Source organism: Pelophylax lessonae (assembly GCF_965119305.1).
Source record: "Pelophylax lessonae genome assembly, chromosome: 2".
Lineage (NCBI taxonomy): Eukaryota > Metazoa > Chordata > Amphibia > Anura > Ranidae > Pelophylax > Pelophylax lessonae.
Window position 1 is genome coordinate 226,962,533 of NC_138769.1, and position 25,483 is coordinate 226,988,015.

The window sequence follows — 25,483 nt, forward strand, 5'->3', positions numbered from 1 at the left end:
GATCGTCTGCGAGCCCCGGCTTCCGTCTCCGGCGACGTGACGTCCGCCGGGGGGGTGGAACCGGCGGCAAATTCGAATGTAAAATGCACCAAACACACTGATATCGTTCAAAATAAAATAAAATCACATTACATTACCCCCCAGTGCCCTTTCCTGCAGTTTTACTGTACTTTTTATGTAAATATATGTGTATATATATATATATATATATATATATATATATACAGTATATATATACACATATACATTATATATATATACACACACATATTATATATATATATATATATATATATATATATATATATATATATATATATATATATATATATATATATATATATATATATATATATATATATATATATATACACATATATATGTATATATATATATATATATATATATATATATATATATATATATATATGTATATACACGTAATTCTTGTGAATGAGCAGCCCAAACCAACTGTATACATTTTATATATATATATATATATATATATATATATATATATATATATATATATATATATATACGTATATATAATATATATATATAATATATGTATACATACATATATATATATATATATATATATATATATATATAATATGTATAATAAATGTATACAGTTGGTTTGGGCTGCTCATTCACAAGAATTACATGCTTTCAGCACCTAAAATAATGGTACCGCTTTCAGCACCTAAAATCCAAAAGAATCATACCGCCAGGGAGGTTAAAGTGGAGTTCCACCCTAATTTTATACTTGCCTCCATCTTCTCGCTCCGGGTCACCTGAAAAACAAATGGATAATCGCAATTTTTTTTTTTTACTTACCTTGTAGAGAAAATATACTTACCTTACTTCCTTCTTCCTGCCCTCGGCGGCCGCAGCGATTCGTTACTTCCTGGCTTTTGCAATGATTCCTGGGAGCTGAACGTCATCGCTCCCAGGAATCATTGCGCCTGCACCGGCCCCGACGTCAGTTCCGGCGCGCGCGTCATTCCCTTCTAAACAGCTTCTGGGCATGCCCAGAAGCTGTGGAGGGATGACGCGCGCGCCCGGAAGTGACGTCGGGGCCGGTGCAGTGCATCGTGGGACCGAAGAAGAAGGAAGAGGACGCCGAAGAGGATTGCGCTGGCTTCAAGCTGCCCACACCTGAGATGGCAGCGCTGGAGAATACTTTTTCAAGGTAAGTATTTCTCCTAAAAGGTAAGTGCAACCCGGGACAGATCAGAGGCTAGCCATTGTGGAATGTACTAGCCCTGACTGTCCCGGGGGTATTTTTTTTAAAAAAAATGTGCACTGGGTGGAACTCCGCTTTAAGATTTACAGCCACTGCAGACACAGCTGACACATTTCCAGATGGGTTTTATGTTTTGTCGTTTGCTTTGGTTTCTCCTGCTGGCTGCTATGTCATTGATGTGTCTCGTAGTGACGGGGGGGGGGGTGACTGATCAAACCACTGCACAATGGGGTACGCAGGCCTCTGACACTCTTGGAAGTGTCTGATAGGAAGATCCTTTCCAAGGCCATTGATTTTTAGCAATGTGCCAATCTGAGCCAGCAGTGCTAGAAAGGTAAGTATGAACAGTCTTTAAAGAAAAAAAATGTATACTTTTTATATCTGCAATTCCAGGCAGCAGAGCCTTTTTAAAGCAAATGTTTTTTCCTCTCAGGCAGGGTAACAGGTCCACTTTTTAGCAAGCAGAGTTAAGCATCTTGTACTTCCGTTTCTGTGCTCCTCCACCACACCAGTCCACCATCAGAGGCCTGAAAAGTCTAGTGTTGGAACTTAATACACATCTCCACACCTCTCAACATTATAGCAATGCTGTCATATGGGGAAGGGGGTGCTCCATATCCTAAATTGCCCCCACTATCATACACACTGCTACTTATTTTTTTGGGGAACTTATTTATTCAAGTCAGGTAACTCATCACTTCTTGTATTATGTGACCTTTTTTTATTTGCAGACTGAAATAATGAGGAACGAGTTTGAAAGACTATCTGCTCGCCAACCGCTTGAACTTCTCAGCATGAAAAGGTGGCTTTATTTTTTATGTTTTTTTATATTGATGAGTTATTCTCACATTCCCAGCGTGTAATCATGCATATCTACTCTCATCTGTTCTTTGATTTAAGGCTCAAAAGTAAATATATTCAGATACATAATTTGCTTTTAAAAGGTGCGGACATTGCTTTGATTTATCCATTTGCCTATGCATATATTCTGTGATTTTGTAATACTGGCTTCTAATTCTGTACTGTGCTTTGTAAATCTGTATTTGTATTTATATCTTTAGTTGTTCATATAGGGTGCAGTGTAAGGGCTCCTGTTTTCTGCCTGTAATAGCATGTGCTTGTAAACTCCTGGAAAAAGCCATAGTGTGCATGGACACATTGACTAACATGGCGGTGAGTTTCCAGGCAGTATAAAATGAGCGTTTAAAAAAGCTCAAAAGTCTGTAGGAGCTGCTTCTTTGAGAGCCCTAAAGCTGCAGTAAATTCTATGCTTTTTTTTCAGCCTTTTATGCCTTTTGTCATATTTCTCTTTTGTTCATTGACGGACACAGCAAAATATCTTCATTAGTCGAATGGGTTATGCTGTGCTTCCTAGGAGTAGGACACTAGGCAGAAAAGGGTTAACAAAGTTAATAGAACTTTAACTACACCCATGGGGCAGTCCCAAGTGGTATACTCCCACTTCCTGCTCTAGGATTCAGTTCCTGTGAGAACTACAATCAACTGCCGGACTGGATATTCTAGATCCTTAAGGTCTCCCCAGTCTGGCCAGTGAGCGGGCACAGGCCTCAGCTCTGCGCTAGGTTGGCCGCGACATAGTCCCACTGGACCGGGGACTGGCCTGCGAGTGAAACATCTCGCTAAGACGCACACGATGGTCGCAGCCTGAGTGGCAGCGTACCTCGAGCCCGCAACACCCCCCATTCCAAGATGGGGAGGGGGTTTGCCTGGAGTGGTGCCCACCCAGTTCCATGGTGTGGTAAGTAGTGTCCCCCCCCCCCCCCTTCTCCCTTTGTGGTTCCTCAGGGTGGACGTGGGCCCCTCCTTGGGATGGTTGGGTTCCCATACATTCCCCCCAGCCCCTCTAACAGTCACGGTTGTCCTTTGGCCCCAACCTATCCCCACTTCCCCCTTCCCTGGGTGAGGTAGGAGCTGGCCTTGCCACTTGCTCCAGTAAGGGGGGGTGGATGTGGTTGTTGCTGACCGGGCTTTTCGGATTGCACGCAGAGGCCTTTGAGCAAGTTCCCAGCCCCATGGGGGTTATGACTGGGGCAGGGATTTCCTTTGGGCTCCCTGCGGTAGTTATAGGCTGGGGGGAAGCGGATGACTCATCTGCAGGTTTGCGCCTCACGTGGCTGGATCGGGCCAAAAATTTAGTCCGCGGCTTTGTGGCCTACTCGCGGCTGTCTGGGTACCTGACCGAGCTGAGCGGACAGTACTGCCGACAGATGTGTGCCTCACGCGGCCGGATCAGGCCGAAAAATTAAGGCCGCGGCTTTGGGACCTACTTGCGGTTGACGGAGCTGGATGTCTGAGTGACTGACCAAGCTGGCAACCCTTAGGTCTAATAGGTGGTCCTTTTGTTGACTTTTTAGCCGGCGTCCCCTTGCAGGACTGTGGTCGGTGACCTCCCGTGCTTATTTTCTCAGGGTGCGCTTAGCACATAGCGACTCTACTGGGGATGGGTCCATGCACTTCGAGTGCTTTGCGGTGAGGATGAGTCCTCTCTTTACTGCACATGTCTATGCAAGGGTGCTGGTGGATGCACTGATTGTATCGGTGCAGGAAACTTTAAACATGGGGGATGCAGCTGCTGCTGCGTCAGAGGTGCCGGTCCCCTCGGGGCCTGCAGATCCCCTAAAGTGGCAAAGGTATTCCCTTTTCCCGCCTACTGTGACAAAATTGTCACGAGTCAGTGGAGTTGTTCTAAACGCGATATGTCGATGTCTGAGCGTTTTGATAGACGTTATCCCTTGAAGAGCCTCTGTTGAGTAGGTGGGCAGTCCCACCTGTGGTGGACTCCCAGGTTCCCAAGCTGTATAATTCTGTCCTATTTCCGGTGGTGGACTCTTCGGTTTAAAAGATTCTTTTGATGGGAGAGCGGACACTTTGGTCCGTCACATGTCTTCTGTGTCCGCTTCGATCCTTGGGCCGGTGTTCACCAGTGCATGGTGTCCCTTACTTTCCCGCATGGGCAAGCTTTTGCGCCAGGATCTGGAGGGGGGAACAGATTCCTTCTGATTTTGTGGAGCTGGTGGACTAGTTGGTCCAGGCGTTGTAGTTAGTCTGTGATGCCTCTCTAGATGCAGCTCCCTTAATCTCTGGGCTGTCTTTGACAGCAATGATCCTTCGATGCACGATATGGCTAAAATGCTGGTCTGTGGACCAGACTTTCCAGATGGCTTTATGTGATCTTCCCTTGGTGGGGAATCGTCTGCTCGAAGCCTCCCTGGATGATATCATTAAAGGTCTTTCATAGGGAAAAGTACTCTTCTTCCACAGGCTGCCAGGGGCAAAGAGTCTCGTCGCAGTCGTGGACCTTTTTTTCCTCTTGGCTCATAAGCGGCCTTTTCATTCCTCAAGACCTTAAGTCAATGAATCTAAGTCTGTCAGGACCTCCTGAGGGCCTGGTCTGGTATGCCGAGAGCGGGTCCTTCCAGACCTCTGACAAACACCCCTTCTGCTAGAAGGGGTGCTCTCACACGTATCTGGGTGGGGGAGGATGTCTTCGCCTTTTTCCAGACCCGTGGATCTCCCTGATTCAAGACAAGTGGGTCCACGAGCTTAGTCGGTTCGGCTAAAAGATTGAGTTTTCGGTTTTCTCCTCCAGAGAGTTTCTTTCCTTGCAACCTGCCTTTTTTCCAGACCACGTGCGAGGTCTTTTCCTGGCGGTGCAAGCCTTGCTAATACGAAGGGTGATTGTTCCAGTGTCAGAAGCGGAAACTTTTGTTTCATGTTTGCAGGTGCCAGGAGCCTAGGGCCACACCACCCTGAATGCGCCTGATCTCAGAAGCTAGGCAGGGTCAGCCCTGGTTAGTACTTGGTTGGGAGACCGCCTGGAAATACCAGATGCTGTAGACTTAAAAAAGCAAGGTACGTCCAAATTTGGACCTCAAGCTTTGAACCGCCTTGTGCGGGTACAGATGTTTCAAATGGAGTCTATTCGTGCCAAAGTGGCATCCCTACATCAAGGGGAACTTCTGGCCTCTATCGCTTTTAAGGACCCTTACCTTCATATTCCGAGATATGTCAGTCTTCCGTGTTTCCTCCACTTCTCTTGGGTGAGGAACATTATCAAGAGGTCTCACCTCAACCCTTCGGGTTTTTCGGTAGTGCTGGCCCTGGGTGTTGGCATTGTTGTGCCAGCGAGGGATTGCGATACTGGAGTAACTGGATGATCTTCTGCGAGCAGAGTCTCTGACTCCTCTGAAGGACAACTGGTGATTATTTTGGGGACTCTGCAGGTATTAGCTCTGGTTCTGTCCACCTAGTTGGATTATCAGGGACTGTTCTGGACTCGGCTTCAGCCAGGGTGTTCCTCCCATGGGACGAGTTCCAAACTCTGTCCACGCGAGACGTCTGCAAGGGAAAATCTTGTCATGTGGGGCAAGAATCCACAGTGTCTAAACACTCCGATCCTGTTGAGCCGGGGTGGGAGAGGGTCCCTGACGTGGTGGCTTTGCTCTGCGGCGATTCGACAGGTAAATCATCCCTCCCCTGTATGGGATGGTGGTCACCACGGATGCCAGCCTGTCCGAGTGGGGTGGCATTTTTTGGCACCGTTTGTGCTTAGGGGGTCTGGACTCTGGAAGAATCCAGACTACCGATCGATATACTGGTCACTTCTTCCGGAGGTGTTTTCATCAGTTGTTTCCGGTGGGGTACTCCTGAAGTGGTCTTGTTGGCCTCTCGTTTCAACAGGAAGGTGCTTGGGTTTGTGGCATGATCTTGGGATCCTCAGGCCGATGTCAGACACACTGGTGGCTCTTTTGGGACCAGTTTCGCCTGATATACGTCTTTTCTCTTCTGCTGCCAAGACTTCTGCGTAGACTCGAGGCAGAAGGGATTACGGCCATTCTGGTGGTTCCAGACTGGCCTAGCCGGTTTTGGTACGCAAATCTGATATGGTTGGTCGCTGATGCTCCTTGGAGTCTCCCTTTTTAGAAGAGATCTGCTGGCTCAAGGGCCAATCTTCCATCTTGCCTTCCGGTCGCTGGCTTTTATGGCTTGGCTGTCGGAAGCCAGGTGTGGAAGGCTAGAGAGTGGTCTGAAACTCTGAATCGGTAATTCCCACGCTGCTGTAAGCTAGTAAATCTACTTCTAGGTAGTTTTACCATCGCGTTTGAGAGCGTACTTTGCGGATGTGAATCTCTCTTGGAGTTCACCCCTGCTCCTTTTCGGTGACTTGGATTTTGGCCTTCCCCCAACAAGATGTGGAGCAGCGTCTTGCCTCGGGTTTCTTTCATCATCCTTTGGCTATGTTTTTGTGTAGTTTGTGCCTTTGTTCGAGGGGTTCGCCACTTGGCTTCCCCAGTGCGTCTCCATTGCCCTCATGTGATCCCATCTTGGTGCTGTCGTGTTCTTCAGTAACCGCTGTTGGAAAATATTCACAAGATTCCTCTGCTTACATGTCCCAAAAGCTGGACTTGGTGGCTTTTTCCTTCTGCACGTAGGGTGTCGGAGCTGGCAGTTTGTCTTGTCATTCACCTTACTTGGTGGTTCACGGAGATAAAGTGGTGCCTTGGCCCTGCAGTCGTTCTTTCCAAAAGTTGTCTTTACTTTTCATTTAAATAAGGCATGTGTTGCCTTCCTTGAGTCCTAGCTTAAGCACCCTAAAGAGCTTGACTTACACTCTTTAGATGTAAGATGTAAGACTGTGTCGTTCCAAAAATCATATTCCCTATTCGTCCTTGCGAATGGATTCTGTTAAAGGCTGGCCGCATCTTCTGCGACTATTTCCACATGGATAGGCAGACAGTGGTGCTGGCCTATTCCATTAAGGGTCAGGATCCTCCTTCCCTATTATAGGCGCTTAGTGCCTCTTGGGACTTTCGTCATCAGGCGTCAGTGGTGCAGGTTTGCAAGGCAGCCACCTGGTCGTTCTCACACATTTTCACAAATTGTTTATAAGGTGGATGTGTTGGCATCTGCGGATGCCTCCTTTTGGCTGCAAGGGTTTGCAGGCCGCTGTTGGAGAGGATTAGTCCTCCCCGAGGGTGTATGTTTTTGTCAAGTGAGCTCCAGTTGTTCCTGGTTGAGCTCCTGGGCTACCTGGTTGGCTATGTTTAGCCCTGTTGGGAATTTGTTTCTTGCTGTGTTTGTTTCCCACCCCTCGTGCTGATACTGCTTTGGGATGGCCCATTCGACTAATAATGATATGTCGCTGTGTCCGTCAATGGACGAAAGAGAACTGAATTTTTGTCTTCCCGTAAAATCCTTTTCGCTGATGTTGATTGACGGACACAGCACCCACCCCTCTGTGGAGTTGGGTTATGTATTCTTCTGACACTGCTTGTTAACTAAACTGAATCCTAGAGCAGGAAGTGGGAGTATACCACCTGGGACTGCCCTATGGGTATAGTTAAAGTTCTGTTAACCCCTTTCTGCCTAGTGTCCTACTCCTTGGAAATGCAGCATAACCCATTCGACTAATGAAAATATGTCGCGGTGTCCGTCGGTGAACATCAGAGAAAAGGGTTTTACAGTAAGACAAAAATACATTTTTTTTGTGTCCTCTGTTGTGGATGACACATAAAAAATATTTTTTTTTCCCCTAAAATATAATTTCTTTTCGTACATCACGGGACACAGAGCCATAAATCATAACGTATGGGTTACATAGCCACCTTTTAGGTGAAGGACACTGGCAACCAATCAGAATTGATGCTGTCCTATATAACCCCTCCCACACAGGAAGTACCTCAGTTTTTTCGCAAGTGTCTAAAGGGGATGGTCACTGTAGAGTCTCCACAATTTTCCTTTTTTTTTTTTTTTCTTCAAATGAATACAGAAGATATGCTGTTTACCCCGATCAAAGATCATGGAATCTAAGGGGTTAGCTATCAGATCCATCCTAAACAGTCAATGGACTAAAAAGATGGTACCTGAGCCTCGGGAAGCAGATACAAGGTTTTGCCTGTAATGCTGACCTTTTTAGGCGCTGGACCCTGGGATCCGGACCCTTGGAATACCAAACCCCAAAGGAGCACCGTGCAGGGTACTCTACAGATACAAGGCCATGGCCCCTCTTATATAGGGGACCTAGTCCTTGAAGGTTGCCAAGGCAAAGCTTACGTGATGGGTGATGATTGGATTCCTGTTTCAAAACGGAATCCTGCGGCAGGACTGAGTCCATTTTAAAATATTTAGGGAAAAATTTGTATGGAAGGGGAAGTGGGGGCCTGTTTAAACAGAAATTATATTGGCACCTTCCCCCATGTATAATGTCGAAACAGTAATAGGGCACAGATTAACCAGAGGAGTCGGTCAAGCTATGTCCTAGAAAGGGGGGGGGGGGGTTTAAATGTGCCTCTACAAATCATCAGATATGCATATGTTTATAGGAATAGTCAGCAACACACATATATTAAAAAAAATATATATATCTTTATTTAAACATGTAATAAAAACATTAAGTACGTAGTTTGAGCATATGTAAGTTCAACACGTCAATGTCTTATACACAATTTACAAATCTATAAGGATATTGCTGGAGCTACGCGTTTCGCATTATGCGCTTCTTCAGGGTCCAGCAAAAAAGGTGTATTTAGACAGAATCAATCTTAGAAATCTAGAAATACATAAGAAACTTATTAGGTGTATAAATACAACCGAATAAATAGAACATTTTTGTTACCAACTCATTATATGTAGGCTTTATTTTACATTGCTATTTCTATTCATACATAAAAACAAGACCATTCTGTTGTATAAACATAGATATTTCTACCTATTGTCCCTATAAGAGGAACCAAAAGTGTGTTTAAATCGTAGACATGTTTCATATAAATTATACATGATAAATTATTTTATTTCCTATATATATCATTTGGAGAAGTTAGAAAACAACTCAATAGACTTCCAGGAGAGAGATAGCGCATCAAAAATCAAGAGAAAAAAGTCTTCTGAAAGGGGAAGGAATAGGGAAAAGGAAGGGGGGGGGAAGGGGAAAGCAAGGAGTAGAAAAAATATTGGGAAGTAATGTAAGATGTGAATTACCAAATGACCCAAAGGGGGGGCAAAGAGAGGGTAGACTGGTACCCCAGAATTGAATCAATCCCCCGGTTTTGATTCAATTCCGGGGTACCAGTCTACCCTCTCTTTGCCCCCCCTTTGGGTCATTTGGTTTTTGATGCGCTATCTCTCTCCTGGAAGTCTATTGAGTTGTTTTCTAACTTCTCCAAATGATATATATAGGAAATAAAATAATTTATCATGTATAATTTATATGAAACATGTCTACGATTTAAACACACTTTTGGTTCCTCTTATAGGGAAAATAGGTAGAAATATCTATGTTTATACAACAGAATGGTCTTGTTTTTATGTATGAATAGAAATAGCAATGTAAAATAAAGCCTACATATAATGAGTTGGTAACAAAAATGTTCTATTTATTCGGTTGTATTTATACACCTAATAAGTTTCTTATGTATTTCTAGATTTCTAAGATTGATTCTGTCTAAATACACCTTTTTTGCTGGACCCTGAAGAAGCGCATAATGCGAAACGCGTAGCTCCAGCAATATCCTTATAGATTTGTAAATTGTGTATAAGACATTGACGTGTTGAACTTACATATGCTCAAACTACGTACTTAATGTTTTTATTACATGTTTAAATAAAGATATATATATTTTTTTTAATATATGTGTGTTGCTGACTATTCCTATAAACATATGCATATCTGATGATTTGTAGAGGCACATTTAAACCCCCCCCCCTTTCTAGGACATAGCTTGACCGACTCCTCTGGTTAATCTGTGCCCTATTATTGTTTCGATTTTAAAATATTTACTTATTCAGCAAACCTTAAGGCTACATTCACACCTGAGCGTAGCGTTTTTCGCGCGTTTTTTACCGCGATTTTTGCAGCGTTTTTTACCGCGATTTTTACCGCGATTTTTGTGCAGGCGTTTTTAGATTGAATAGAGATCAATGGAAAACGCCTGTAATCTGCCCAAAAAGAAGCTTGTGTACTTTTTTGAGCATTGGGCGTTTTGTATACAGCGTCAAAACGCTCAGATGTGAACAGGGGCCATTGAAATGAATAGGATTTGTCTTGTTGGGCGTTTTGAGAGCTGATCCTAGAGCAGAAAAACGCCCCAAAAACGCCCCAAAACGCCTAGATGTGAACGGAGCCTAAAGGTAAAAAATTGCTGGCATAATTGTAAATTGTAAATATTTTATGCACTGTTCCTTTTAAAAGATAAGAGACCATGTGCCATATGATCCCTCCATGAAGTGGATGTTATGCTTACAAGTTACATCTTGTTGAGGCTGTTATGGGATTGTTGCAAAGCTTGATTTAAATCATTGTTTCTTTGCCTAATTGTTTCAGATTGTGTTTACCCTGAGCTGATCACCTCAAATAGTATCAGCTGTGACCAACAAGATTCAGCCTAAGCTGCACTCGCCCCATATGTTTGTTGTGTTCGCCCTGGCGCATAAATGTCCGCATGTTCGTCTCTGCCTTGATCGCATGTCTATGGTGTAGGCATATTCGCGCGTGGGAATGTTCGCCTTTAATTACAGGCATACGTATCGTGGTGGGCGTGTTCTAATTAGGGATGCACCGATCCAACTTTTTTGGACCCGATATCAATATCTGGCATTGTGAAATCACCGATACCGGAACCGATCCGGAGCTACACACAAAGCAAGCTGCTGCAGTACAGAGCAAAGGCGCTGCTTCATGTGTACGGCTCCTCCGTTCACAGGCGGAGTGCATCTGATATCACTCCGCCTGTGAGCCGGGACTATGCAGGAAGTAGCGGCTCCCATCCCATACTACTGCACCAAGTAAGGGATGGCTGAGCCGTTACTAAGCAAAAACCGGATCGGCCAGTGGATCGGTCAATATTCCCGATCCAGCTATAATGAGGGTATGATTGTTGGTATCATTGCAGCATCTCAAGGGAAGAAATGTGATGGATCTCCCTCACCTGAGTCAGTTTAGGATTGGGCAGAGGATGTGGAAGAAGTAGCTGTTGATGACCCTATAGGAGGTCAAGCTGCAGTTTCCACTTCTGGGGAGTCAGGGTCAGAGGAGTCTCTACCTCTCAGACCCAGAGATTGTTTATTCAGTCTCTTACTGAAATGGTCCGGTCTTGATACAATTTTACTCCTCTAGAGACAGCTGAAGTCACTTTTTCCTCTCTAGGCTCATTGCGCCCTACTCATAGTCCTCAGATGTTTCCCAAACATCCGCTCTTGGAGCAAGAAATTTATAAAGATTGGGACCATCATGATAGGATTTTTGTTCTGCCCAAGGTTTTCTTTATTGTATCCTATGGAGGAAAAGTTTACTAAGAAAATGGAATATACCCTCTGTGGGTGCTTCTATTTCTGCGGTTAACAAGAGTTTAAGCTGTCCTGTGGATAATGCCCAGGTTTTTAAAGGTCCAGCAGATAAGAAGTTGGAATATTTATCGAAAGCCTCCTTTGCGGTTGCAGGGTCTGCGATACAACCAGCAGTAGCAGCCATAGGACTTTGTCAGTCTTTGAAAGACCGTATGAAGCGAGTGGCCAAGACAGTTCCTTCTCAAGGAGAGTCTGTGGAAGATCTGTCAGATCTACCTAGAACTTTGTTTTTGCAGTGGATGCTCTTACGGACTCCATAAGGCAAATGTCACGATTTGCTCTGATATCAGTGCATGTGCGCAGAATCCTTTGGTTAAAAAATTGGTCTGTGGAATTACCATGTAAAAATTACTGCCTGGCTTCCCTTTTCAGGGAGAATGCCTTTTTGGTGATCTGGATAAGTATATTCAAAAGATCTTGGGGGGGGGGGGGGGTCCTTCTTTCAAAATCCCCAGCACTCATAATACCAGTGCTTCTACTTCAAGGCCTCAACCATCTGGATCCAGAACCGAGCCTTCAGGGCAGGACTACAAAAAGCCCTGGGCCCAGAAATCAGCCAAGTCTTCTACTAGGCCCTTTCGGTAAAGAGGCACCCCCACTCACATGGGTGGGGGGAAGACTGCTGCAATTCTCAAAGGTTTGGGTGGAATTGATCCAAGACAACTGGGTTATCTCCACCATTTCACAGGGGTACAAACTGGAATTTCGGGTGTTCCCTATGGTTTATAAGGTCAAGTTTACCGTCAGATCCCCTATAAAGAAGGTCTCTCTTTCTGGCATATGACCAGCTGATTAAGGCTCAAATAGTGATAATAGAGGTTCTGGAGGACGAAAAGTTCAAGGGTTTTTACTCAAACCTGTTCATTGTCCCCAAACCAAACTGGGATGTGAGACCTATTCTGGATCTCAAAACTTTAAACCAGTTTCTGAACGTTCGTAGTTTCCAGATGGAGTCAATTCGTTCAGTTGTAGCCTTCCTGCAGGGAGAGGAATTTGTAGCATCCATAGACATCAAGGATGCATATCTTCACGTGCCTATTTTCCAGGCTCATCAAAGGTTCCTACGCTTTGCAATAGTGAACCGTCATTTTCAGTTTGTGGCCCTGCCCTTTGGGTTAGCCACACAGATTCTAGCTCAAGTATTGGCTGTTCTAAGGTCCCGAGGGATCTCTATAATAGGATATCTGGATAATCCTATTACTAACAGATTGATTGGCTGAGATAACCTTCTATACGCCGTTGCATGATGTTACTAGGGAAGATGTTGTCTGCATTCGAGGCAATTCCCTATGCTCAATTCCATACCAGACCCTTACAGAACAACATTCTGTCTGCCTGGACCAGAAAGGTTCAGTCTCTAGACCGATCCATGCCTTTAGTACCAAGAGTACGTCTGAGTCTAAAATGGTGGTTGTTGACCAGAAATCTAGAGAAGGGGAAATCCTTTGACTTGGAAATTTAGTCACTAAAGATGCTAGCCTCTCAGGCTGGGGAGCGGTTCTGGAGGAAGCCACTGTCCAGGGGAAATGGTCTTTGGTAGAGAAAGGTCTCCCAATCAACATTTTGTAAATCCGAGCAGTCAGTCGGGCTTTGAAATTCTGGACATCCAGGTTTCAGGGTCACCCTGTCGGGGTGCAATCCTACAATGCCACGGCTGTGGCTTATATCAACCATCAAGGAGTCGGTCAGCTCAGAAAGAGGCGGACAGGCATGCAGACTTTTTGAATCGTCAACAGATTTTTCCAGGGGAATGGCCCTTGCACCCCAAGATTTTTCAATCAATCTGCCTACGCTGGGGGGGGTACCAGATCTGTTGGCATCCATTGAAGAAATTTGTGTCCACGGCCAGGGATCCACTCGCAGTAGGAGTGGATGCTTTGGTGACTCCTTAGGAGGAGTATTCCCTGATTTATGCCTTTCTTCCGGTGCAGCTGACTCTGCGTCTATTGCGCAGAATCCAGCTAGAGGGGAAACCAGTGATTCTGGTAGCTCTGGCATGGCCGAGGAGGGTTTGGTTTGCACAAATCCAGAGATTGGCTGTGGCGAGGCCCTGGGTCCTTCCACTGCGTCCGGGCTTTCTCTCTCAAGGTCTGATATTCCACCCTGCTATACAGTCTCTAAATTTAACGGCTTGGCTATTGAAGCCTTAATCTTGAAGGAGTGGGGTGTTTCTGGCCCTGCATTTCATACACTGATAAATACTGATACTGTCTCCAGAAACATTTATTAGAGTCTGGAAATCCTACATTGCCTGGTGTGAGGACAGGAAATGGCATCCTGGCAATTATATAATCTGGAAAATTCGAGCTTTCCTTCAAGCAGGAGTGCATATGAAGTTCGCCTTAAGCACTATCAAAGGACAGATTTCAGCCTTAAGCCCCGTACACACGTACTGATCGTCTGCCGAACGATCGGCCATCTTTTGTCCAGGGCTGTCGTGTCCGTTGAAAACTGCAAAAGACTGCACACTAATTTTGACGGCCAACAACAGCCGACTGCAGAAGTGATGTCATGTGATAGTTAACTTTCCTTGTGTTTTTTTCTTTTCTGAGCATGCCCAGTCTTGCTAATCTGCTGTCTGTCGGCCGAAATCTGTACTGACTGGTGAACAATCGGCTGTTCTGGTGTTGGCCAACAAAAATTTTAATACCTGCACACCCAATTCTGTTTGGCCGAAAATGCGCTGTCGGAAGCATCATACTAACAAGCCTACAATTTGCCGATCGGTCGGCGGCCGAATATTTACGGCCGACAATCGGTACGTGTGTACGGGGCTTTCTTGGTTTTCTTCCAGGAACCGATCGCTTCCCATTCGTTGGTTCCAGACCTTCGTCCGGGGAATGTTATGTTTGCTTCCGCCTGTGAAGCCACCATTATGTCCTTGGGACTTAAATTTGGTGTTGGCAGTTTTGCAAGTTCCCCTAGTTCTTTTGACCAGAAAACTGGTCTTTTTGATTGCGATAAGCTCAGCTAGAAGGGTATCGGAACTAGCAGCTCTTTCTTGTAAAGAGCAATTCTTGATATTTCCTCAAGATAGGGTGGTTTTATGTCCACACCCAGGTTTTTTGCCCAAGGTGGTGTCCGACTTTCATTTGAATCAGGACATTATACTACCTTCCTTTTTTCCAGATCCTCACCCAGAGGAGGTAAAGTTTTTGTATTCTCTTGATGTAATGCATGCAGCTGGTTACTTACAGGAAACCGCTCAGATTCGTAAGACCAAGAGCTTGTTTGTGCTGCCAGAAGGCCCCAGAAAGGGGTTGGCAGCATCTAAATCTATGATTTATTTTTGGATTCACCTGGTTATTACCCAGGCGTATGATCTAGTAGGGAAAGTTCCATCTTTTCCTGTGAAGGCACATTCTACCAGAGGAGTAGGTGCCTCTTGAGCACATTGCCATCAAGCCTCTGTGGCTCAGATTTGCAAGGCCACGACCTGGTCGTTGGTGCATACGTTCACTTGTTTTTATCGAGTGTATTTTGTGACCCAGGAGGAATCTGCATTTGGCTGCAGTGTTCTGCAGGCTGCGGTGTAATCCTTTTTTTGGGGTCAGATGGCCGTATTTTCTGGTGGTCCCCCTCCCCTCACATGCATAGCTTTGGGACATCCCAAAGATTATGATTTATGGCTCTGTGTCCCGTGATGTACGAAAAGAAAAATTGATTTTTTAATACATACTTACCTGTAAAATTTCTTGAAGTACATCACGGGACACAGAGGTCCCTCCCCTCTTTTATGGGGTCTTTATTGCTTGCTACAAAACTGAGGTACTTCCTGTGTGGGAGAGGTTATATAGGGGGGCATTAATTCTGATTGGTTGCCAGTGTCCTTCACCTAAAGGTGGCTATATAACCCATACGTTATGATTTATGGCTCCCGTGATGTACTTCAAGAAATGGATTTAACAGGTAAGTCTGTATTAAAAAATCCATTTATTCCTCTTTGTAAAAATGTAAAATGGTTTAAAAGGCATGTCCTGAAAATGAGATAATCCATCATAACGCAGTTTTTTTGTTGCATGTTTTCTACTTTTCAGATATGAATTACCTGCCCCTTCTTCGGGTCAGAGGAACGACATCACAGCATGGCAGGAGTGTGTCAATAACTCAATGGCACAGCTGGAGCACCAGGCAATTCGAATTGAGAACCTAGAAATTATGTCCCAGCATGGCTGCAATGCGTGGAAAGTCTATAATGAGTGAGTTCAACTTGGGAAGAAAAAAAGTGAAACGTGTTTTTAATTTTTTTTTTTTTTTTTTAATTTGATTGGCTTTGCAAAGCTGTGACAAACAGTAACTGAATAAACTAAATATTGAATTTGGTAGCATAATCTGTCACTCTCCTTTTCCTGCAGCTGTGTATGGCCCCAACCAGAGATGTAGAATTTCTGGAAATTTTAAAACCATGGGGAACATTTCTTTTCAGAAAAAAAAAAAAAAAAAAATTTACATTTTTGGGAAAATTGAAAAAAAATTCAATGTGAAGTAGTTTTACAAATTTGAAATGCTTTTTGTTACACTGGGAAGATGAAATGCAGTATACAGTGCTTCCGGAAAGTAATCACAGCGCTTCACTTTTTCCACATTTTGTTATGTTAGTATTATTCCATAATAGATTAAATTCATTATTTTCCTCAAATTCTACAAACAATACCCTATAATGACAACGTGAAGGAAGTTTGTTTAAAATTTTTGCAAATTTATAAAAAAAAGGAAAAACACACGTACAGAAGTATTCACAGCCTTTATCATGACACTCAAAATTGAGCTCAGCCGTATCCTATTTCCACTGAGCATGTCAGAGGTTGAACCAAGGAATTTTCTGTAGACCTCTGAGACAGAAATGTATTGAGGCACAGATCTGGGGAAGGGTACAGAAAAATGTCTGCAGCATTGAACGTCCCAGTGAGCACAGTGGCCTCTATCTATAAATCGAAGAAGTTTAGAACCACCAGGACTCTTCCTAGAGTGGGCCACCCAGGGCAAATGGTGATCAGGGGAGAAGGGCCTTAGTCAGGGAGGTAACCAAGAATCCGAAGGTCACTCTGACAGAGCTCCAGCGTTTCTCTGTGGAGAGAGGAGAACCTTCCAGAAGAACAACTGTCTCCATCACTCTACCAATCAGGCCTGTATGGTAGAGGTGCCAGACAGAAGCACTCCTCAGTAAAAGGCATTTGACAGCCCACCTGGATTTTGCCAAAAGGCACCTGAAGGACTCTCGGACCATGAGAAACAAAATTCTCTGGTCTGATGAAACAAAGATTGAACTCTTTGGCCTGAATGGCAAGTGTCGTGTCTGGAGGAAAACAGGCATCCCACATCACCTGGCCAATAACCTGGTGGTGGCAGCAGCATGCTGTGGGAGACTAGTCGGGATTGAGGAAAAGATGAATGCAGCAATGTAGAGACATCCTTGATGAAAACTTGCTCCGGAGCACTCTGGACCTCAGACTGGGGCGAAGGTTCATCTTCCAACAGGACAACGACCCTAAGCACACAGCCAAGATAACAAAGGAATGTCTACGGAACAACTCTGTGAATGTCCTTGAGTAGCCCAGCCAGAGCCTAGACTTGAACCCGAATAAACATCTCTGGAGAGATCTGAAAATGGCTGTACACCAACGCCCCCCATTCAACCTGATGGAGCTTGAGCGGTCCTGAAAAAGAAAAATGTGAGAAACTGCCCAAAAATAGGTGTCCCAAGCTTGTAGCATCATACTCCAAAAAGACCTGAGACTGTAATTGGTGCCAAAGGTGCTTCAACAAAGTGGTGTTTTTTTTTTTTTTCAAAGATTTTAAGTTTCTTTCATGTTGTCATTATGAGGTATTGTTTGTAGAAATTTGAAGAAAATAATGAATTTCATCTATTTTTGAATAAGGCTGTATAACATTAACCACTTACCCACTGGGCACTTAAACCCCCTTCCTAACCAGACCAATTTTCAGCTTTCAGTGCTCTTGCATTTTGAATGACAATTAATCAGTCATGCAACACTGTCCCCATATGAAATTTTCGTCCTTTTTTTTCCACACAAACAGAGCTTTCTTTTGGTGGTATTTAATCATAATTGGGGTTTTTTTTTTTTTTTTTGCGCTATAAATTAAAAAAGAGCGAAAATTTTGTAAAAAAAAATGCATTTTTCTTAGTTTCGGTTTTACATTTTGCAAATTTAGTCACTTTTCTTTATAAATTTTGACAAATTTATACTGCTACATATCTTTAGTAAAAATAACCCAAATAAGTATACATTTTTTGGTCTTTGTGAAGGTTATAGAGTCTACAAGCTATGGTACCAATCATTGAAAATTGATCACACCTGATGTACTGACGGCCTATCTCATTTCTTGAGACCCTAACAAGTCAGGACAGTACAAATACCCCCCAAATGACCTCTTTTTGGAAAGGAGTCATTCCAATATATTTAGTTAGAGGCATGGTGAGTTTTTTGAAGTTGTAATTTTTTCCCACAATTCTTTGCAAAATTAAGATTTTTTTTTTTTTATTTCTTTTTCACAAAATGGTCATATTACAGTTATTTCTCACACACTGTACAGGCATACTTGCAACTACACCCCAAAATACATTCTGCTACTCCTCCTGAGTATGGTGATACCACATGTGTGAGACTTTTCCACAACCTGACCACATACAGAGGCCCAACATCCAAGGAGCACCATCAGGCGTTCTAGAAGCAAAAATTACACATATAATTTTCTAACAACCTATCACACTTTTGAAGGCCCTGGAGCACCAGGACAATGGAAACGCCCACAAAATTACCCCATTTTGGAAAGAAAACACCCCAACACATAATCTAGGAGGCATAATGAGTCTTTTGAACATGTCATTTTTTTCACAAGTTTTTGGAAAATGTGGAAAGAAAACAAAATGCATTTTTTTTTTTTTTTTACACAAAGTTGTCCATTTATAAGACATTTCTAACACATAGCATGTACATGGCAAAAAATGACACCCCAAAATACATTCTGCTACTCCTGAGTATAGTGATACCACATATGTGACACTTTTCCACAGCCTGACCAAATACAGAGGCCCAACATGCAGGGAGCATCGTCATTTTCTGTCTTCCCATTACAATTTTGTGAGGCACTGATGAGCATTGATGTGGCACGGATGTGGCATGGATGAGCACTGACGTGGCATGGATGTGGCACGGATGAGCACTGACCTGGCATGGGTGTGGCATGGATGACCACTGATGTGGCACGGATGACCACTGACATGGCACGGATGAGCACTGAAGTGGCATGGGTGTGGCACGGATGAGCACTGACGTGGCACGGATGAGCACAGATGTGGGATGGATGTGGCATTAATGACACAGGTGGCATGGGTGGGCACAGATGTGGCAAGGATGAGCACGGATGTGGCATGGATGAGCACTGAGGTTGCATTGATGGGGCACGGATGATGTATGGATGGGGCATGGATGGGGCACGGATAATGCATGGATGGGGCACGGATGAGACATGGATGGGGCATGGTTGAGGCAGAGGTGGTGTGCAGCTGCAGTTTCTCTCCTCTCCTCGCACGCTGTACCGATTGCGGTGTACAGCGTGCGAGGAGAGAAATGAACCGGACATGCGCCGGTTTGTTGTCAAGTGATCGCTCCGTCATTGGACGGAGTGATCACGTGGTAAAGGGCCGCTCTCATTGGCCCTTTACCACGTTCCGTGATGCGTCGGGTCCCCGGGACCCGGCGAGCACAGACACTCCCGTGTGCGCGCCCCAGGGGGCGCACGGGAGCGCGAGTCTGGGAGGACATCGACGTCCATGTATGCCCTCCTAGAACTAGCCGACCGCGCTGTAGCCGTCTTTCGGCATTGGCCGGTCGGCAACTGGCTAAATGCGGAAAAAGTCAAGCAAATTTGATTGACCCTCTTACCTGTCAGTTAAGGCCTGAGAGGACAGAAAATATCATCTACTGTATCCCAACAATCACCCAACTGTAGAAGGTACAGGATGGAGCCAACATACAAACTAAACTGGAGCCTGTCCCCTGCAGTCCCCACTAGTGGCAGATGCATATTTCTCTTGTTTGAGAATTAGTGTTACTTGAATTTTATTCCAGGATTTTCTTGTCTTCAGCTGTGAGAAATTGCAACAATTTAAGACTTTTAAGTCTCAGAAATCTTTCATTAACCTCCTTAGAGCCGGCGCCTGCCGGCCTTTTAAGGGTTTAAGATCGCTGGGAGGTGGGGCTTATGGTCATGTGACCGCCGTGATTGGCTGTCATGGCGGTTACATGACCAGAAAGCTCCCGATCGCAAGTAGCGAACAGAAGCTTTTCAGTTAGCCAGTGGTAACTGACGTGAGCACGCAGGGCGCGTGCTATTGGTGCTATTATATGCATCCACTTTGTGCTAAGGCCCGGCCGCATATTTGTGTGCGCTCAGCGCATAGGGGTTGAGGTTATATAGTTTGAATACAGTGTCATATCCTAGATAAAACATGAATCATTGTAAAAGTAAAGTAAAAAATTTTTTCAGGCGGGGGGGTTTGGAGAAAAATGAGTAAATACAAAGAAACAACATCTACAAATGTCTTCTTTTGCAGAGTTTCCAACCTTCCAGAGCTTACATTTGTCCAAACAAACCATCATAAGATTATATATTAAATAATGCTCAATGCATATGCCACCAGTACAGATGTTTTACCAATCTTACCAGGTTTATAGCTGTCTATACAATATTCTATCAAATGGTACCAATCCCAGTATTCAGCCAGCCCCCCTTTTGTTCCATTTTTCAGTATTTTAACATGAGTTTGCAGAACTGGAATAATGCTCTAGAAACTATGCCCCCCAACCCTTTAATGTATCTCATTCTTTACCTGCATCTACGAGGCGGAGAGGGTTCGTGATTTGTAATGTGATGCAAATCAAAACTGAGAAATCGTTCTTTGACCTCTTACCAAGATTAGGCCTTGTTTATGAATTTTAATGAAAGTATTTGTACTGAAATACTAGGGTCACCTATTCTCTTTAATGTCATGTCCTCAAATCTGTGTTACTAGATACTTTCACTGCTGGATTAATTTTTCCATTTTACACACATGCTTAAATGCTCATTATTGCATGGAAAAAAATAGTAACAGCAGGATTCGGAGATTCCAGCTGTGGCTCTCAGCGGCTATGTGCTGCCTTCCCTGTTCACTTTGACAGGTGACTGGCGGCTGCAGCTATTCGCGGCTCATCGGCCTTAATCGCTGGTGTGAATGTAGCCTAAGGACCGGTAAAAGCGTTTCTTTCAGTATTTATTTTTTTCAATTGAAGGGAAATTTTAAATAACGTGGCATTTATTATAAACGTTTGTCTGATGATGTAAACCGTTAGGTATTCTACAACAGAAGTGAACTTTATAATAGATGTGTTCCCTTGATGGGGGGGGGAAAAATCATGTTATGTAAGATAGTCTTTCAACCTCCTTGAAACGGGAAAAATTACCATCCAGGAGGAACACCAGTTTGATGTGGTCCTCTGTGCGAAAGTAAAATGATTCATAATTTGGGTAAAGGACACTTGGGTCTTTTGCACATGGTACTGATGTTTGAGCATCTGCTTTTTGGACGTAATTCCAGGTGTTTGTTTTGCACACTCACGCGCATAATACATTCTTCGGGAAAATTCAATAATTTTTCTGCTCCAATGCGCATACCGGCGCAAAATACTGACTGGAAATGCCAAATACGTCAAGCATTTGCCACACTTGTTTACGTGCCTGTGTGTACAACCACATTGTAAACAATGGGCCGCATTTTGGATCAGTAAAAAAAAAAGCACTGTACTGAGCTTTTTTAAGCTGCAGTATGCAAGAGGCCTTAGACTTACAAATATTGGAGCAAAATGTCCCTACATCGCCCTCATTCAAAGATCTCTGGAGATCTAGGGCGATTATCACATGACTGGAATGATGGGGTGGCAAAATGTATGTTCTGATGTAGCACATGGGGTGGAGAGGAGAAAAAAAAGTTTGATTTGGGAGGTGGGTGGAGTAATTGGAGCAGGCCAGGCTGGGGAGTTTTGCTCAAGGGAATAAAATATTAAATTATGTTCTTAACTTTAAATCCGTAGTGAGTGCTCACCCTTCACTTTCAGGGCATCTGCCTGTCCATGATCATACTTGAAGGTATAATATAATCGGTTGCATTCAGTGTCTGATATTCCGATTTGTTGTCTTTTTAGAAACCTTGTGCGTATGATTGAAACTGCACAAAAAGATCTTCAAAAATTAAGGTAAGAAGTTGTTGTTACAAATATGTGTGTGTGTATATACAGGCGGTTCCTGGGGTTACAAACAAGATAGGGTCTGTAGGTTTGTTCTTAAGTCAAATTTGTTTGCAAGTCAGAACAGGTAAATTTTTTAAGTTTAGCTCCAGCCAAAAGAATAATTTTAAAGTTTTTTTGGATAGCATAGGGGAGGGTTAACCCCCCCTGTACCATGTATAAGGATAAAATGATCCTTACTGATACCTACATCATAATATACGATGATAATATATAGTGGTAATAATAAATACATATTAATACATTTAGATATGTAATATACCTACATAGAAGTATTATGAGTGACTGAGTGCAGTGAAAGGCATAAATATATATTTATAAAGTATTTCTATATTCATAAATGCAAAACTAAAATGGTGTTTAGAAGATTGTTAAAAACATGTTTTTAACACGTCTATCAAAACATGTTTTCGATTAAGATGTTATCATAAGTGGCCAGGTATTAGGATGACAAAGCATAAATGTAAATGTGTTGTATGTGATAACAATCCCTATAAAAGGGAAGTCTGAGCTGTAGCAGATCAGAGCATATAGGGCGGAGTTACATATGCTCTCACGCAGTTGCGTTTGATAAAAAATTATCTTTCATTTGAAACTTTCTCAGTCTGTGTTCATTCCTTCTATTCCTATTCAACCTTTTTTTTTTTTTTTTTTTTTTTTTTGCTGTCTGTACCCCTGTTCAGAAGATATCACCTCACTTTCTGTCCCTATGACAACCTAGATTTTGAAAATTTTGGGTTGTTGAGGAAACCAGAATTAGTGATAAAGCTTCAGTGGAGACACTTTCCCATGTAAATTTCCCTTCCTAGGGGTAGATTTCCTCTCGCTTCCTGTTGTCTCCCTCCGTGAAGATGGAGAAAAAAAGGATGGAGGATGAAACCTGTTTTCGCCTCTGTAATGGTCTATCAGGCTGTGGTAGACTGGGCCAAGGTGCTCACACACCCTTGTGGCTGATTCCGCCCCTCCTGCTACTTTGGAGATGGTGGACCAGATTATTCAGGCTGTTCTATACCTGTGTGACGCGGCCTTGGATGAGGCCCCTTTAGTCTCACGACTATCTGCTGTCGCAGTGATAATCCGTCGTATGGTATGGCTAAAGAGCTGGTCGGCTGACCAGACTTCCAGGAAGACGGTGTCTGACATCCCTTATGCTGGGAATCGCCTTTTTGGGGACTCCCTGGACGAATTGGTTAAGGGGTCACCGGGAGCAAAAGCACTCTGCTGCCCCAAGCTCCCAAGGGTAAGTTTTTCCGCAGTAAGCGGGGCCCTTCCTTTAAACCAAATCAGGGGGTCCTTTCCTGCCAGAAGAAGCCTTGGGCGGGCAAGCCCAAACTCGCCCATGCTGGCACGGCGGCCCAGTCCGCCTCGACCTGAAGGGGCGCCCTCACCCGTTCCAGGGGTGGGGGGACGTCTGCGTGGTTTTCCCGAACCTTGGCTGTTCCGGATTCAGGACGGGTGGGTTCAGGAAATCTTTCGATCAGGATACAAGATCGAATTCCTATCGCGTCCAGCGGACAGGTTCTTTCCCTCAAATCTTCATTTGACCCCAGATCGTTTACAAGATCTTCAACGGGCGGTTCAGGATCTCCTCGCCCAGGGGGTGATCATCCCGGTGCCGCATCGGGACAGATTTCGGAGGTTTTACTCAAATCTGTTCACAGTGCCCAGAAAGGAGGGCAAGGTACGTCCGATTCTGGACTTGAAGGCTCTGAACCGCTTCGTGCGGGTTCAAAAGTTCCGTATGGAATCCCTCCGTTCAGTGGTAGCCTCCCTGAGCCCGGGAGATTTCCTGGCTTCAATCGACCTAAAGGATGCGTATTTGCACATCCCCATATTCGAGGGTCATCAGAGGTTTCGCAATCGCGGAGGAACACTATCAGTTTGTGGCGTTGCCTTTTGGTCTCGCTTCGGCTCCAAGGGTGTTTACCAAAGTGTTGGCTCCTGTTCTGGCCCTGTTGCGGGCGCAGGGAATTGCGATCTTGGCATACTTGGACGATCTCCTGTTAAGATTGAATTCCAGCCCGAGTCTGTTGCGCGATCTGTCAACCACGGTTCAGACACTCCTGGAGCATCTGGTGGACCATCAACTTTCAGAAGTCGACTTTGTCCCCTTCTGTTCGCTTCCCTTACTTGGTGATGGTCCTGGATTCCGCCCAAGCAAAAGTCTTTCTGCCGGAGGACAAACTCCGGACTCTACAGAACGAGATCAGGCCCCCCAGGGACAACAAATCCTCATCGCTCAGGACCTGCATGCGGTCCCTGGGGTTGATGGTGTCAGCCTTCGAGGCAATACCATTTGGACAGTTCCACACACAATCTCTTCAAGCGGAGATCCTGGCCAGATGGGACAGGCATCCTCCTTCATTGGAAAGGAGGATATCTTTGAGTCACCAAGTCAGAGAGGATCTTCTGTGGTGGCTCCAGTCTCCTGCTCTGATGGGAGGGGAAATCCTTCCGGCCGTTGTTGTGGACCGTGATCACCATGGATGCCAGGCTGGGGTGGCGTTCTGGGCACTCTGTCTGCCCAGGGCACTTGGTCGGAGGAGGAATCCTCCCTGCCAATAAACATCTTGGAACTGCGAGCGATCAGACTATGCTTGCTCCGTTGGTCGGATCATCTTCGGGGCCGCCCTGTGGGTGCAGACGGACAACGCAACTGCGCTGGCTAACATCAATCACCAAGGGGGCACCAGGAGTGCCCAGGCGGCCCAGAAAGTGACCAAAATTCTGTCTTGGGCCGAGACGCAGGTCCTGGCGATTTCGGCAGTTCACATTCCAGGTGTGGAGAACTGGCAGGCCGATTATCTGAGCCGCCAGACCCTGGACAAGGGGGAATGGTCCTTACACCCGGAGGTGTTTCAGATGCTGTGTGCGCGTTGGGGATCCCCGGATGTGGATCAGTAGCCAAAAAGGCTACTGGAAGATATTCTTTATAAAGAGGGGAGAATGATATATTTTTTTGAGCCTTTTTACCTGAATTTTTATAAACCTTGTTCGGAAATACTTTCACTATTCTATTCTCTGCTATCTTTAACTTTTAAACATATGCCTCCCCATACCCTGAATTACCAGGATATTTATACAGTGCCTTTAATGATCTAAATGTGGTAAAGGAAGGTATTGGCATTAAAGGTTGCATAGAACTATGTAGGGGGTGGTTTGAGGGTTTTTCCTTTGCAGTTAGTAAAATTTTAATTGCACTTGGGAATTAGTTTAGTGATATTAATCTTCTTCTTTTTTTTTTTTTTTTTTTTTACTCCTAGAAAGCGTATTCAGGATTTGAACTGGCAGAGAAAGAACTCTCAACTCACATCCGGTGCCAAATTGAGAGAAATGGAGTCAACGTAAGTCAAAAGATATTTTTGCAAACATAAACAGTAATTGTCACTGTCCAGTATCTTAAATCAGATGAAGGCAAAACAAAATTCTTTGGCAACTGTGGCCAATTTTGTTTCTCACTGTAAACAGTCTCCTGACCCTACAACAGGTGAATTGGCTCACCTGACCAAAATATGGATACCTATATTGTATTTAAAGGATCTGTCCACTCAAAATTACATAT

The 25,483-nt window shown here is 44.3% G+C and overlaps 1 protein-coding gene across 1 annotated transcript in view; it reads left to right on the forward strand.

Moving 5' to 3' along the window:
- Positions 1-25,483, forward strand: part of BCAS2 (BCAS2 pre-mRNA processing factor) — a 48,256-nt gene that overhangs the window by 13,772 nt on the left and 9,001 nt on the right. The window contains exons 3-6 of the mRNA XM_082246210.1: positions 1,984-2,054; positions 15,652-15,813; positions 21,820-21,870; positions 25,185-25,265. Of these exons, the coding sequence (XP_082102336.1) occupies positions 1,984-2,054; positions 15,652-15,813; positions 21,820-21,870; positions 25,185-25,265 (365 nt within the window). The remainder of the gene's footprint in view (positions 1-1,983; positions 2,055-15,651; positions 15,814-21,819; positions 21,871-25,184; positions 25,266-25,483) is intronic.